This window comes from Rhinolophus ferrumequinum, chromosome 25, assembly GCF_004115265.2.
Source record: "Rhinolophus ferrumequinum isolate MPI-CBG mRhiFer1 chromosome 25, mRhiFer1_v1.p, whole genome shotgun sequence".
Taxonomy (NCBI): Eukaryota; Metazoa; Chordata; class Mammalia; order Chiroptera; family Rhinolophidae; genus Rhinolophus; species Rhinolophus ferrumequinum.
Window position 1 is genome coordinate 32,160,763 of NC_046308.1, and position 15,608 is coordinate 32,176,370.

The window sequence follows — 15,608 nt, forward strand, 5'->3', positions numbered from 1 at the left end:
TAGTGAATGTTTAAATCCCCCAAAAAATTATTACAGTAAAAGACACATTGCCATTAATCCCCCTCAAATTACTCCCCGTTGCTTCGCACACTCTCATGCCATTGTTCTTGCCACTTTCTGAAGCAGTTCTGGAAGCCATCTTTCGTGAGTGTCTTTAGTTGCACTGTCATGGCTGCCTTGATGTCCTGAATTGATTCAAAACGTTTTCCTTTCATGGTCATTTTGACTGTGGGGAAGAGCCAGAAGTCGCCCCGTGCCAGATCCGGTGAATAAGGTGGCGAGGCCACACCATAATGTTTTTGACAGAAACTGCTGTATACCAGAAGTGATGTGTGACATGGAACACTGTCATGATGGAGAATGATTTATGGCACACTTTAAAACACACCTTGTCTCAACCGTAGCTCACACCTGACTGACTGCACCAAACAAGTTAAAACATGTCACACATTGTTACTAAGGTTTGACACGCACTGAAGATCTGTACTGAAGATCCCTGCCTTTCTGTCGGATGGCACTCAGCAGCAGCATTCACCATAGTTTTTGATCACACCTCATACCATACATCTTCCAAGGTCACCTCTAACTGTAGCACTCTGTGATTCTGGGAGTCCAGGGTCTTGTTCTGAACCAAAATTGAGATGAGCAAAGATTCTGCTCTACAGACCCCTAGCTCTTGGGAAGTTCCTTTTTGGGTGTCTGACTTTTGCTTTTTTGGTGCTTTGATTTTTATCATTTCCCCCAACTCCTTTCCAGTTTTCTATCTAAATACCCACTGTTCTACTGACCATTTCTTCATTTTATGTATTTCTTAGGAAGTTTTATGGCTTTTGAAGTCCACAAGTAGTCGAACCTTTGTCTTTTCTTCCGATCCTCCTTCTCCATTTTCTTTTTGTAACCTCTTTTTTTTTTTTTTTTTCCTGTGGAGGCTTCTTCCCCTCTTTTGCTCTTCTTGCTAAAATCCTAACATGCTAGACTCCAGCCCAGCTGAACAATGATTTTTATTTTGATCCTATATTCGTGTAGGAGGAAGAATGGTATATGTTTTTCCAGAGCCCAGCCCTTCTCTCCTCTACAGGCATCTATTTATTCAGATGGACAACGCCTTCTCTGATTACACCTTTCAGTGTCTATTTGGTGCCATGCCACTCTAAGCACCCTGCATTTGTCATCTTCTTGCCTGCGCTCCTATTTGGAATCTCCACCAGGAGAGGGGGGCCTTTAGCCTTTTTCAAGAAGGAGAAGCAGAACTGGCATTTCTTAAGCGAATGCTCTTCTTTTGGCCTTCTGTGTGTGGAATATTCACAGCTCTTTAGCTAACCAGGCTGGCTGGCGGTAACAGAGTAAAACAAAAACAACAGCTGATTTCCCTTTCACTGGGAATTCTTCCCTGTTCCAACCCTGCTTTAGTGTGTAGAAGCCACCGCTGCCAGAAGTCTCCGTTTACTCCTGTTTTCTCACCTGCCTGCCAGCACTCCACAGTCTGCACCGCAAGCTCCTGTACATCCCTCCTTTGCAGTCACAGGATTATTAAGGGGACTATGATTGTTTTCTTTTGCTCAGGCGGTGTGTATGCGCGTGTGCGCGTATGTGCTAGCGCGCGCTCGCGCACACGTCTGTGAGCTTGAAAGGCATTGTCCTATAGATATTTTTATAACCTGAAGCAATTACAGCTGTCAGCACAGAGACAAGCTGTGACAAGTTGATTTATGTGTACAGTATATGTGTATGCAAAAGGGAAGGGAGGAAGGAGAGGGAGATGGGGGAAAGAAGGTGGAGGTGGGCGCTCATTAGGAATCTGCTTTCCAGGAGACAGAAAGGAAGTTGTTTCTATAAAGAACACAAATAATGAAATTGCTCTGACTGTCATCCCTTTTTCATTAACTCGGATATGCTGGGAAAAAGAAAATAAATCCAGCAGTTTTTATGAAGCAAGAGACAGGATATAAGATAAGCCACTAAATGTTGGTTATATTTAGGGATTAGGGGGTGGGAAGGGAGCTTACACCTGGTTTTCATCTTCATCTATTCAAACCACTTCAATAAGGAGTTTGAAAGAAATGGATTCTGCCTTGTTAAACATGCCTTGCGGGCATATTTGACCTTTCACCCCTTTCTAAACTTCCATTTTTCAATATAAAGTTTGGATCCCTGGGTCCAAAGAGCAGGCGTGAGGTTACGAGTGGCTTTTCTTTGTCCACCTTGAGCGTTACCTGAGCTCTGCTGGATTCCTTTTCAGCAACTGCTGGAATACTGCAGCTTAGTACTACCCCTTCATGACCAGAGACAACGCTGGTCGGACGGTCTTATAACAACTGCATGCAGCCTGGTATAATCTTAAGGAGCCCGTAAGAATTATTTTTCTTCCCAGCCATAATAATGAAGCGGTGGCAGGCAAAATGTATTAATAGAGCATCTTCCACCTTAAATGGATTTCTAAGTATTTTACTGTAGAGTTAATCATGTATGTCGGCCCCTTGGGAAGGCCTGTTGTCATTACCCACATTCCTAGATGCAAAAACTAATGCTCATTTGTATCTACCTGGGAATTAGATGCACGAGCCAGGATTAGAATTTATCATGACAGGAATCAGTGCTGCCATTCTCCCACCTGCAGGGAAATGGCTCCAAGACAGAAGGAGTCCCTCGCCTTCCTTATTGCTGGCCTTTGTTTCCACTTGAGGCGGTGAAGAGGAATATACAAAGAGGGGTTGGCAGCGAACATGAGGGGTGGTTAAAATAGATGGATGGATGATTGGAGGTGACTCCTTGGTTTTGGGGAAAGAAGAACCCCAAACTTAGCAAACTGAAAGTCAGCAAACATAATCTCCTGCCTATGTCTGCTAGCATATAACATCTTACTTGGTGAAATCAGTCAATTTCCTATTTCCACAATTTTCCATTGTAAAATGGAAACGAAATAGGCCTTTGCAAGAATGGACTAGTGCTAAAATGGGAGAATTATCTTTTTCTTGAAAAAATACAAACAAGACTCACCTGTTCCCCACAGATATCATTTTCTCCATCCCTGGTAGTAAAATCTTTCTTTGTGGCTATACGTCGACAATCAATTTTTTTTAATTTTTTTTAATTTTTTTTTGTCTATATACCAAACTGTCCTGTCCCCATTGGCCAAAAGTAGCAGATGAGTTTCCCTGAGAATTTAATATCAGAAAAAGTTACCAGAGAAATGTAAGGGTAAACGGGCCTAATGATGAATTAATTGAGATCTTCATTGTAGAGTTGCTCAACTTTTCATGGTCAACCACTTTGTGGCCAACTCTAAGAAGAGAAAAGCCTGGGGCTCTGTTTTTCTTTATCACATTGGAGTTTGGCTTCCACATCTGCAAACTTGACATCAGTCCCTACCAATCGAAAGTAGTTAGAGTGAAGGGGATATGGTGGGTGAAGTGCTTGTGTCATCCCTAACATGCCTGTTACCACATGGAGGCTGTGGTTACTACTTGCATGGTATAAGGACTTTTATGGCCCCAGGACCCTTATAATTATAATAATTCTGTCTCTGTCGTGTTGAGATGGCTTTTGGGAATGAACATTTTTCTGTTACTTAACAGTTATTATAATTTGGCTTCCTTGTTGTATTTGATAACATAGGGAAACAACACAACACAACACAAAACAAAACAAAACAAAGCCACTGTTGCCTACTCTCTATCCCCAGAGAGAATATGGGTCAGTGCAGTGAACTCAGATCGGGAAGTCCCTGAGAAGACGTTATGGCAGCGTTAACACTGCTGTGTGGGTTGGCTGCTCTGGGCTTCCCCCTTGCTCAAGTGCCAGGCCCAGGAAGGGGAAGGCACCACATTCCATCACAGCTGAAGTTAAGGGAGAATTAAAAATGTAGGTACTGAGGGACCCACAGCTTCCAGAGAGGGGAAGTGACAGGAACTGAGACAAATCCAGTTTCCTCCCAGGTTTCAAGAATTTGAAAAACACACCTCTTAAGATGAAATCAGCTCTGTAAGAGTGTGAAACTTGGGAATCCACTGTATAAATAGAGCAAGTGGCTCACACTCACTCATGTGTGTGAGCACTTTTGCAGGGCTAGCATCTTTTAATGTCGACAAAACAAGAATAAGAATGTAAGTCAGGGTCAAACTTGACCAAGACTTGAATGTGATTTTGCCAATTTCTCACACTAAGAGGCTGTTGTGATTTTTGCATTTTTTTTATATATATGGAAGATCTCTATTTAGAACGGTGGTATTGAGCCTCTGGTGTTTTAAAGTAGCTTTTGTGGGGGGTTGGTGAAATGGGCGTTGACTATTGAATAAACATGAGATTATTCTAAAACATCCTCCCAAAACTCTAAATGCCAGTGGAATTAATCCGATAATTTTAAAGGTGCATGTATGCATGCTGCAGGGTTTTCCTTTCCTAGTTAATTAGTTTGTGACCCTTATTAAGATGTCTCGGGCTTATTAAAACTATGGCAACTTTGCCTTCTTAATTGGGAAGTGACCGTTTTTCAAGGGGAAAATGGTTAAACTGTTCTCCTCGGTTGGCGCACTGCCGCGGCGCGGCGCCGCGGGGGTTAAGGTGGGCGCCCGCCCGCGCCCCGCGCCAGCCCGCCGGGATGAGCGCGCCGTCCACCCGCTCGCGCGGCGCCGGCACCGGAGAAAGTGGCGGTCAGTGATGGAGCTGCTGCCATGACAACCCCGGCGGTCGGGGCCCGCGCGCGTCGGGGCTGCTCCCGGGAGGAAGGCGGCGCAGAGGCCGGGGGCGGCCGCTGAGCTTGGCGTCCCCGCGGCTCCGGTGCCGGCTGCATCTCGCCTTCCCCAGCGCGCGAGCGAGAAAGGGGCCGCCGCAATCCGCTTCTGCCCGGCCCTTCTCCCTTGGCCGCCGCCGCGGCACCTGCCCTCGCCGAGATCCGCCACATCGCAGCAGCTGCCTCGAAAATTTCGGTTCCGAGGAAGTTGACCGAGGAGGCTGCGGCACGATCCTCGGGTCCGGATCGCACGAAGCCCGGTGCAGCTGCCTCCTCCTGGCACACCCCCTGCCGCCTCCTGCGTGCTCTACTTTTCATCTCTGCTATTGTTACAGATTGTTTTCTGCTGGCAATCCTGCCTCTGAAACTTACAAAGAAAGTGTTGGATTTCCCCTTGTTGGAACTGAGGGATTGCAGACCACCTCTGGGTAGCCGGATCTAACCCACCCCCGTCCCCTTCGGGTACCAAAGTGCTTATTCCGCTCCAAAGTGCCATGTCTGAACAGTTAACGGGAAGAAGAGACTACTGAGACCTGCCCACACCTTTGCTCCTGCCTCACGCTTCCCTTTTCACGGCCACCGTCCCCGGCCAAAGCAGCACCGAGGAAGTACCCTTTGGATGCCGTCAGTGGAAACTGGTTATCCGAAGCTGCAGCTCTGAGGCTGGCTTTGGGGGAGGACTATTAGACTCGGAAGAGTCTGCGCGCTTTTCTCTTCCTCGCGCCTCTCGGTCGCTGCTAGTTCACTGCTCGGTCCCTGTGCTCACTCCTCCACCCCACCCACTTCCTGTGCTCGCCCCGGGGGCGTGTGCCGTGCCGCTGCCGGAGTTCTGGGAAGTTGTGGCTGTCGAGGATGGGGGTCTGTGGGTACCTGTTCCTGCCCTGGAAGTGCCTCGTGGTCGTGTCTCTCAGGCTGCTGTTCCTTGTACCCACAGGAGTGCCCGTGCGCAGCGGGGATGCCACCTTCCCCAAAGCTATGGACAACGTGACGGTCCGGCAGGGGGAGAGCGCCACCCTCAGGTAGGGAGCTGCCGTTCTTCTGTGACTTGACAATGATTTGTGAGGGGGGTGGGGAGAAAGGGGCTGGGGTGCAGGTGTGTATACTGGAGAGGCTGGCAGGGTGGTTGCTGGTTTCCTGGACTGCACAATTTATGGATGAGCTGCATGTTCTGCCCTGGGGATGTTGGTGGTCTCATGGGAACCGCTCAGAGGTTCAGGAGATGAGCTGTTTCCCCAAAACTGGCCTCCTTGGCTCAGGACTTGGTAAGCATGAGGGGTGGCTGGGCCAGGAAGTCGCTGAGATTGAGGACTGTGGCACTCCCAGGTTGGTGGCCATAGTGACTGGGGGCCTGGATGGGACTCAGTGTGAATAGTCTTCTCTGAAGTTGATGAGTCCCAAAGGAGGGGTCTGGCTTCCTGTGAATGCCCTTACTCTGCCCAAGTCATGGGGGGTTGCCAACCTGGTACCCTACTCTAGCAGAGCTGCTGTTTTGTGCTGGGCCTGACTGTGCCTGGGCTTACCTGGGTGCCTTCATGCCATAAGCTGGTGGGTAGAGGGACATGCTTTTCCTGTCTAAACATGGCTTTCTGAGCTTGAAGTCATGGAGATGAGTCTGATTTGTCTGTGAAAATATCATTTACCCTAGTTAACTGTGGTCTCTTGGTGCTGTCCACCAAAGCAGTATGTGCAAAATTTGTCTATTGAGCAGAAGCTCGGTTTCAGTGTTGAGTCCAGGCCTGATTGGCTTCTAAGGTTAAGGCTTACAGGAACTGGAGGAGGAAGAGAAGAAGAATCTTGGTTGTGTTTTGTGTAAGGTAGTAAGAGTCTGTCTCCCTGATCACGCTGCCTACTGAAATGCTAACTCAATTTCCAGTGCCAACAAACCATACCACTCACAGGAAGGCAACACAGAATTAGTGATTGTAATGGAATATAACTCTCTGGAATTTTATAAGAGAGTCAACTGTGGTAGAAGTTGAGAAGATTCATGGAAACAGTGATTTGCCCGTTATCTCTCTGATTTAATACGTCCTCTTAAATAAAGTTTTCCAAACCGGGCCATCGAGCTAAGTGCAAGGCAACAAACGTGGTGGCAATATTCCCATCCTTGGCACATGAAGATTCTTGGTTCTGGGATCCACTGTTTTGCCCCCTGGTGACTGTACTTCTAAGATCTGATTGTTTGTAGATGATACACATAAGGCAATACCCAGGGGGTAGAAAATGTTGAGGCTTGGGGTGTTGGCATTGCCAAAGGAAGTGTGTGATTTAAGGACTCATGCAAGGTCTGTGAGCATCCTATACTTCTTTGTCTTTGGTGAACTAACGCCCCATGACCCCAGTGAATTCCTAGTCACTCCTTGGTTCTTAAAACCAACCTCTTACACTGAGCCCTTTAGGAACTATTTTGAATAAAGGTTAAATTCTAAGTGCCTCCCACCCTGAGATAGCTGTGTATCTGCTTTATTAAGGGATATCATGGGACCTCCAAAGCTGCCGTGATTTTGGATTACTTAAGAGAAAAACAAAAATGAACCTCTAAAGCAATACAGTCGATGACATTAGTGTTCTCTGGGTGGCCTCTTTGTCCCTAAACTTTGGCTGCAAGGAGTAAACCCCAAGAGATAAAAAAGAGACATTTGCACAGGGAGAACATTTTAGAAACAAATGGGATGATATTTTCAAGGAGAAGATGGAAGGTAGTCAGCTCTATAGAGACTTGGAGATAAAGAAATAGCACAGAGGCCCTGACAGATAATAGCCCCCATATTATAGGAAGAGTGAAGGGTGTTGGACAGGCCAGGATCTGGTCTCGGCTCATGAGAATCAGAACTCTCTAGAGAGTGGCTGAATTTAGCATGCTCAGCCAGGGGATGGGCCTGAGTTACGAGTAACTTCTCTTTAAAATCACATTATCATATATTGGGTGGCTTCTCTTTGTCTTTCCTTCCATGCCTCTTTCTCACTCTAGGGTCCCTCTCCCTTTCAGGCACTAATGTTTGTTTGCATTTTCACATATGCTTTAGGCACTCTGGCCTTGTCAGGGTATAGATGGAGGAAATGGGATATGGTGGGGCTTCCTGTCTAGACCCAACCCAGCCATGGCATGAAAAGGCCCTCCTGGAACATCTCCTGCCATTCTGTGCCAGCCCCTTGGGCTGAATGTGTTCTTGGCATCAGTAGCAAGACCCTCCCTGTGGCTGGAGCACTATAGGGCAGGGATTAGAGAAAGTAGGGTCTAGTTGACACCAACCCATTGATCATAGGCCTGATTTAGATGTGAAGCAAGCAGCCGGTATAGCAGGCAACCTGCACAGAGGATACTCCTGTCTCAGTAAGATGACCCTTGTTCTTCCCAGGCTCTAATATACTAGAACAAGGGCCACCATGTTGGGGTGTACGTTTGTGGAGTTGGAAGCCCTTGAATTCTCAAACACAGGCTCTGCATTTTGTAATTGTGTACAGAGGAGCAAGTAAGAATTTCAAAATCTATATTGTTTGCATAGAATTTGCTAAATTTTCACAAAACCTGATTCCAGGTTGCAGAAATCTAGTGGTTCAGGGCTCTGGGTTGTTTTATTTTTGCTTTTCTGTATGTACATGTGGGTCTGTGTTTTTCCCCCTACGTCCTTCTTTCCCTCCCTCCCTTCTTTTCTTCTTGTTTTTGTTCAGCATGTGCCAAGCTATAGGGAACCACAACTAGGGAGGCCCTGAGCTCCTCTGCTCTACCCTGGAGAGCCACCCTATCCACGTCGCTGTGGGTGACAATGAGGGTGATGCTTGTAGTTTTCTTCTTAACCAGCAGAGGACTTTTTGCTCTAATTTCATTTTATTCTGCTTTGTTCTCACCAGTTTCATTTTGGGAGGCTCTTTGCCAGTCCCCAAAGAATGAATTCCTCAGAAGCGTATTCTAATGTGAGGAAACTTTTACAAATGTTTTATTTCATCTAATTAGCGCTAATGATCTTTGCGGAGGTATTGGAAAACCTTTCACTTAACATGCCATCGACAGCCAGAAAAGAATTGCAAACAATTTGCAATCTCCCACTCTTTCTGCCCTCCTGCTGATAATCTATCTGCATCTTTTTAAAAAAGGGATAGACTACATAAAACATTGTACAGTAATGATAACATCAACCAAGGTATACTGAGTACTCACTATGTGTTAGGGCGTATTCTACACCTTTTATATAGTATCTCACCCGTCATCCAAGCTTGTAACATTAGTGTTTAACCCTAATGCAAACCCTGTGATGCAGGTGCTATTATTACCTATATCTGTAAGATGAGGGAACCGAGGCATGGAGAGTTGACATCTTTTGATTAAGGCTGCACACATAGTAAGTTTTGAAAGTGTATTGTGAGGCACTAGTAATAATAATGTTGATAAGCTGAATAGTCTGCTGATTCTTGGCCATTTGCTCTGTGAAACGTTTGGTATGCATAGTAACATTTAATCCTCACAACAATTCTCTGAGCTAGACTTAATTATCCCTATTTTATAGATGAGGAAGCTGAGGTCTAAAGGGAAATTCACCTAAAGTCTCACAAGTTAGCAAGTGGCAGAGCTGGGATGCTGACTTAGGACTGTACTCCTTGACTTTGTACAATTAGCTTTCCCCCACTGACTTCTGTGTTCTCCTAATTCCTCACTGGTGCTTAACTCTCCCCAACTCATTTCAGGTTAGACGCTGTCTTGCAATATTATTTAACTCTTCTTTCTGCACTTGGCCTGGGGAGCCGCCAGCTCTTGAGAAGCAGAGTTCATGCCTTGCTGGATGCTTCCAAATGTTTACTGAACAAATGAAATGAAGGAAAACAAAACAAAAATATCTCCCAGCCTATATTCAATATATCTGCTTACCACATTTCTCTATCACTGTATTTTGAAATACAACTGTGGTGAACCAAAGAAGAATTATTGAGTTCTTACATGAAGGGCACTGAGTGGGGTGTTGGGGTGTGAAAAGACATGAGGTACGGACTTCGCCTCCAGGGCCTTGGGTCCAGCTCAAAAGGCTGGGCTGTGACAAAGAAGTAAACAGTTGAGGCAGAGAGTGCCTATCACAAACTGTTGATAATGTGGTCAGAGACGAATGGCCTCTCTCCCAGTGGGGCAGGACTGAGCTCCTTTGATGGGCGTGTTGAGGAAACAGTGAGAACAGGAAAGCCTGGGATGCCCAGGTGTCATTATGTTGGTGTCACTAATTAGGGACCTTCACGAAGCATCCATGTGTTACCTGGCGATTTGGATGAATACGTTTCATGGGTTTAGAGATTCTCCAAATATTTCCTTGGGATCTTCTGGTTAGTGAGAATCAGAGGCTGAGCTATACCTTCTGTCATGTATCTAGACTGTAGGCTTGGCCACTACGTGATGATTTTTTTTGGAGCGGGTTGAGTTAAGAATAAAAGGTCCGAAAAATGTATGGGATTGAGGTTGAGTTTTGATAGCTGTTCCATGGAATAGCATAGAATGATGTAGTTTTGATGCTTGAGAAAACCCGTGGAGTCCCCTTCTAGATGTTGGAAACGGTGCCAGTTTATTTGTATCATGTAAAACAGCATTTCATTTGTAAGCGGATGGATTCTGTTAATCTCTCCAGCTACTCTGTGGCCTCTTGAGGACAGAACCATGCCTTCTTCAGGTTCACATCCCAATATGTGGCACGTGACTTGGCCCATGGTTTCGCTAATAAAGTCTGAGCAACTGTCCTCCTGCCACTCCATTCACTTACTCTGCGGTAGACATTTGGCTTTCTTTCTGTTTTATGAATACAGAAAACTTATTCTTGCTGCAGAGCCTTTCCACTTGTGGTTCCCACTGTTAGGAATACCCCTAACTAGATCTTCTAGATCTTCCCGTGGATAGTTGTGTATCATCTTGGCCTCAGCTCACATGCAACCCCTCACTGAAGCCTTTGCTGACACCCACATAAAAATAATCCCCTACCACTTCTACCCAGTCTTATATTAGCATGTCATCCTGGGTCATTTCTTCAGAGCAATCATCTGTATTTGAATGTGCTCCCTTTCATTTCTTCGGTTATGTGCTTATGATCTGTCTTCCCCAACTGGACTACAATTTCCTTGAGGGTAGGTACCTTCTCTGTCTTATTCTGCACTGTGTAAACAGTGTCTCGCATATAGAAGGTGCTCCAAAAATAGTTGTTGCATGACTAAATGAAGGAATGAACGTCTGAGGTCACTATCTTCTTCCCCTTGTCCTTCTCTGTCCCTTTTCCTTAGTTGCCATATGGTGTCCTTGCCTCAACATGTTCCTGGCTCCTTGTCATTTTTGTCCACAATGTGTAGCGATGTGCATTGTTCTAGAAGAGGTTACATATTCACATTAGTAATTGAGCTAGTGTTTTTCTGTCCAGGACACAGACGGGCTGTGTGAGTTGTCTATTATTTCATAGCTGCACTCATGACACATGCCTTCTTTCTGCCAGGTCACTTCCTATGCAGTTCTTAAGCCTTTGAAGAAATGCTACTCTCTGATGATGTGATCAACCCCAGGTGGACCTCAGGGAAATTAGCATCTTCAAGAAAAGAAGGGACACAGAGAAGCACCTCCCTACCCATCCTTCTTTCTCTCTATTTGAAGTCTGCTGGCAGTGGTTGTCTCCTGGTGTAACTATTGATCTGTTGTTTATGAGTTAACTCGTTCAGAATAGCAATGCCACTCAGGAAGCATTTGCTGTTCTGACTGCCCTGCCCTCTCCTACGATCCAGCACTGTGTACTCACCTCTACGGCCTGCCAGGCATCCAGCCAGTGGACCATGGCTCAAAAGAGCATGGACAGATGGGGGCGTGGAGGGAGGCTCCTGGAAGCACACTAAGTCTGTTGAGAAGCCAAAAACTAAGACAGGAAAGCTAAAAATCCAACCAACCGTGGGGCAGAAGGACAAGGAGCATGCCAGTTGTCAAGGGAACCTAGAGAAGGGTACAGAGGGACAGCCCAGTTCTCCAACACTCCTCACGTACAAGTATATGTGCTTTTCAGAAACGTTTCTCTTTTCTTTTGAGTTTGAAAGGATTACAGAGACCAGGGAGTTCTACCACCTGCTTTTACAGATAATGAGGCTAGTGATAATCAGTCTCGTACAAGGATGTCTTCCTGAAAGGCTGAGAAGGAGCTGACATCCAGTCCACACTTTATCACCTGGCTGTGAGCCCTAAGCTAGGGCTACCTGTGCCTCAAAGAAGGCCACCTTTTCCTACCAAGTGCAAAAGCATCATGCTGACTGTGAGTGTTTCTGAGGCAACTAGCTAACATTTGTTACCATGCTGTCTCCTAAACGCTGGTTTTGTTTGGTCCTAAAGCCCGCCCTCTTCACCCTTAAACTCTACCTCTGATTCTGTATGGGGCAACTCCACTTACTAGGTGTCAGGTTGCTAAGCACTCTACTGGCAGGGTCTTATTCAATCTTCATAGCTGCTCCATGAGGTGGATTCTATTACTATTCCAATTTTACTGATTAGGAGACCAAAGCACCGAGAGGCAAAGTGAGGCATTTTCCCAGATTCCACATTCAGATGGTGGCCGAGCCCGAGACTTGGAACCAGTTATGTCTGACTTCTAGGCTAGTTCTCTTTTTTGAACCATAGGGCTTTCCTCATTCTACTCCTTCTTTTTTATTCATTGCCAAGTTCTTCTCTTCCAAGAAAGTGAATTTGGTTGTTCTTCCCTGTCCTGGAGCACAAGAATCACTTTTCTACATGTATTTTTGGAATGGGGTAGGGGAATGTTTAAGGTTTTATGTAGTCTATAGCATGGAGACACAGAGAATGACCCAGCTGGCCTCTAGAGGTCCCTTCTTGTCAAAGAATCCTGAAATCTCTATATTTTATTCAAGGTTCTTTCACCAGCTTTTTGCTTCAGATATCAGCAATGTTGGACTCTCTCACGGAGAGTTAATAATTCTTCAAACATTGCTGTGTATTTCTTTGAAATGGAACATTGAACAAATCTAGGTAGAAACACAGTTCTATGGAGATTCTGAAAGCTGGTATATCTGGATGCCCTGGCAGTGGGCGATAGAATAGGTGGGACCTTGACCTATAAATTTTCTTCTTTGTTTTACTAGAAGTAGGATCATTGGCATCTCTCCTGGGGAATCTTGAAAAAATTTACAATTAATATTAATAGCATATTTATTCTCTTAGGATCAAAGTCTCCACTGATGGGAAAAATATAACATTATCCTTGCATTGTTTGAGGTCATTTTGCTACCTCAGGAGCAAGTTGATGGATTTCCATTCTGTGTAATAAATTATTGATGAGAAACAAATAATACCATTACCATCATATAGATTGCCAAATATTCCTATTTTTAGGAGATCAAGAATTGTTTGGGTTTATGATGCTATTTCAAATTGAACATGTGAGCCCAGCGAGAGGAGTAACCGTAGGAATGTTTAATGGGGGTGCAATTGATGGAGACAAAGATCTCCAACAAATAACTGTTAACCCTGACTCAAGTACTTTCTCTGTGTGATCTTTGGCAACAATTTTGAATCCCTTTGTATAGAGAACAGTTATTACCTACCTCAAAGGGTTGTTTTGGGTTAAAATAAAGTAATGCACACAAAGGTGAGTGTATAACTTTTTTTTCATATGTACATACATACACGTGTGTGTATATATAATATTCACATGTTTAACAGTTTTCATTATAAACTATCATAGCTAAAACACCCATGCAGCTACACTTTAGTAGATATACTGTGTTTTCCTTTTATGAAAGATCTTGAAGAGAGGAATGCTTCTCCATCTACCTGTAATTCAACTTTTCTGTATGTTTCTCCTATACATATGTTGAGATTCAAGGAATCTTCTTCAGTTCAAATAATTTCTTGAGCTATTTTATTTCGGAGAAGAAGTGACAAGAAAAGTATTTCTTTATTTTCCATAACAAGATTGTTGCATAGCAAGTTATAACAGTTCATGACTCTGAAGATGAATTTTCTACCAGAACAGACCATAAGGAAGATTCTGTGGAGCCAGGTTATCTGAAACAAATAGTAAAAAATGCACGTACAGATTTAGAATTTGTAGACACTTTTTCCTTGGAAGACTGATTTTTCTCATAATCCACTAGAATAAGCAGGCAAAACAAGGGGAAGGATACCATCTGCCATTGCTTGAGAGGTGGAATTAGGGGAGGGCTTGAGCCCTCCAACTTTACTGTTCTCTGATTGTGTTTTTTCCCTTCATTCACATCTCCTATTCATTAAGAGGCTAGCTCAGGGCTCGCATAGAGACACTGAAAACAGAAAAGAAGCCTGTCTGTATTTGGTAACTTACGTGCAAATCTGGGGCAAGACCAGTATGTCTGGCATTAGAAACTGACCTTGGAATTCACTGACAGAACCACAGAAACAGTCTTTTGCACTTCAACCCTATGCTATGGGGTTTAAATTATATAAAGGAGTCCCAATATTTCATGATATGTTTTTCCAAAATCTTATTGATTCACATGGTTGAGTTATTTGGATTTAGTTGGGTGCATTTGGTCAACTTGCTGTCTTGTCAGTGTGAGATGTTTTGGCTTAGAAAGGTTTTAGGGGGTTAGATTTGTCTTATAAAATGCACACATGAAATAATCTTACAATCTTGCTGATGATTTTTTAAAATCATACAATTTTTAATGAAAACAGCATCAACCACAAGACTGATGGAAAATGACAAAACTGAAATCAACCTTCAGATAAAGTTTCATTGGCCCCTCTTTTGTTGGCTCCTTTGAGGCAAAGGAAAACATGATTGTGTGAAAATAATTTCTTGATCTTCTCTGGCTTTCAAACAGGCTCTAATGTAGTGGATGAGTGGAAAAGTGCTCTTACACTTAGAATAATCATCTTGGGGACAATTTACTCATCAGGAAAGCTCAATCCAAAACAATTTTAACCAGGACCAATGAGGAAGAAAGTAAGAAAGAGAATATATGCAAATATTTTTAATTTGGCACAGTAGTTATACATGAAAACTGGAAAGAGCAATACTTTAGTGTTGTGAGTTGAATTGTGCTACCTCCCAATCTCACCCCCCAACACACACACACACACACACACACACAACAAAGAAAAGACAAAAGAAAGAAAAGATAGATTGGAGTGCTCACATCCAGTAACCATTATGTGACCCTATTTGGAAACAAGATCATTGCGGATATAATTAGTTAAGTAAGATGAGTTCATACTAGAGTAGAGCGGGCCCCTAATCTAATAATCAGTGTCCTTGATCCAGTATATCAGTGTCCTTGATCCAATATAATCAGTGTCTTTATAACAAGGTGACATGTGGAGACACAATAGACACACAGGGAAATGCCATGTGATGGCAAAGAGATTGGAGTTACACAGCTGCAAGCCAACGGATGCCGGAAACAGCCAGTCAACCACCAGAAGCTAGGAAGTCAAGGAAGGATTCTCTCCTACAGGTGTCATAGGAAGCATGCTTTGCTAACACCTTGATTTCAGACTTCTGGCCTCCTGAACTGAATGAGACAATACATTTCTGTGGTTTTAACCTGGCCAGTTTGTAATACTCTTTTATAACAGCCCCAGGAAACTGATACACTTAGGTATTAGACCACCACGTTAGCCACCATGATGAGCCACTGCAGTCCAGAGGAGGCATCGGAGCTTTGAATGCTCTTGTAGGACTGGCGGTTTCTCTCCCAGTCATGATTTTCCAACCTCTCCATTACAAATTCAAGCCGACCTTGTTTTATTGCACTTTGCTGTATTGTGCTTCACAATGTTGCATTTTTTTTACAAATCAAAGTCAAGTCCCTCCACCAACAAAAAGAGTATGACTCATGTTTTTGCAGTACTCACTTTATTGCAGTGTCTGGAATCGGACCTGCA

The 15,608-nt window shown here is 44.3% G+C and overlaps 1 protein-coding gene across 13 annotated transcripts in view; it reads left to right on the forward strand.

Annotated features, from left to right (window-relative positions):
• NTM (neurotrimin) overlaps positions 1–15,608 on the forward strand; it is a 973,593-nt gene that overhangs the window by 555,624 nt on the left and 402,361 nt on the right. For 6 of the 13 annotated variants that reach the window (XM_033097820.1, XM_033097824.1, XM_033097825.1 and 3 more), the window contains exon 1: positions 4,649–5,748. In XM_033097820.1, the coding sequence (XP_032953711.1) occupies positions 5,582–5,748 (167 nt within the window). In that variant the 5' untranslated portion in view covers positions 4,649–5,581. Of the gene's footprint in view, positions 1–3,767; positions 4,104–4,648; positions 5,749–5,877; positions 5,992–15,608 lie in introns of those variants that run through there. The other 7 variants (XM_033097830.1, XM_033097826.1, XM_033097822.1 and 4 more) reach the window with 4 other exon arrangements.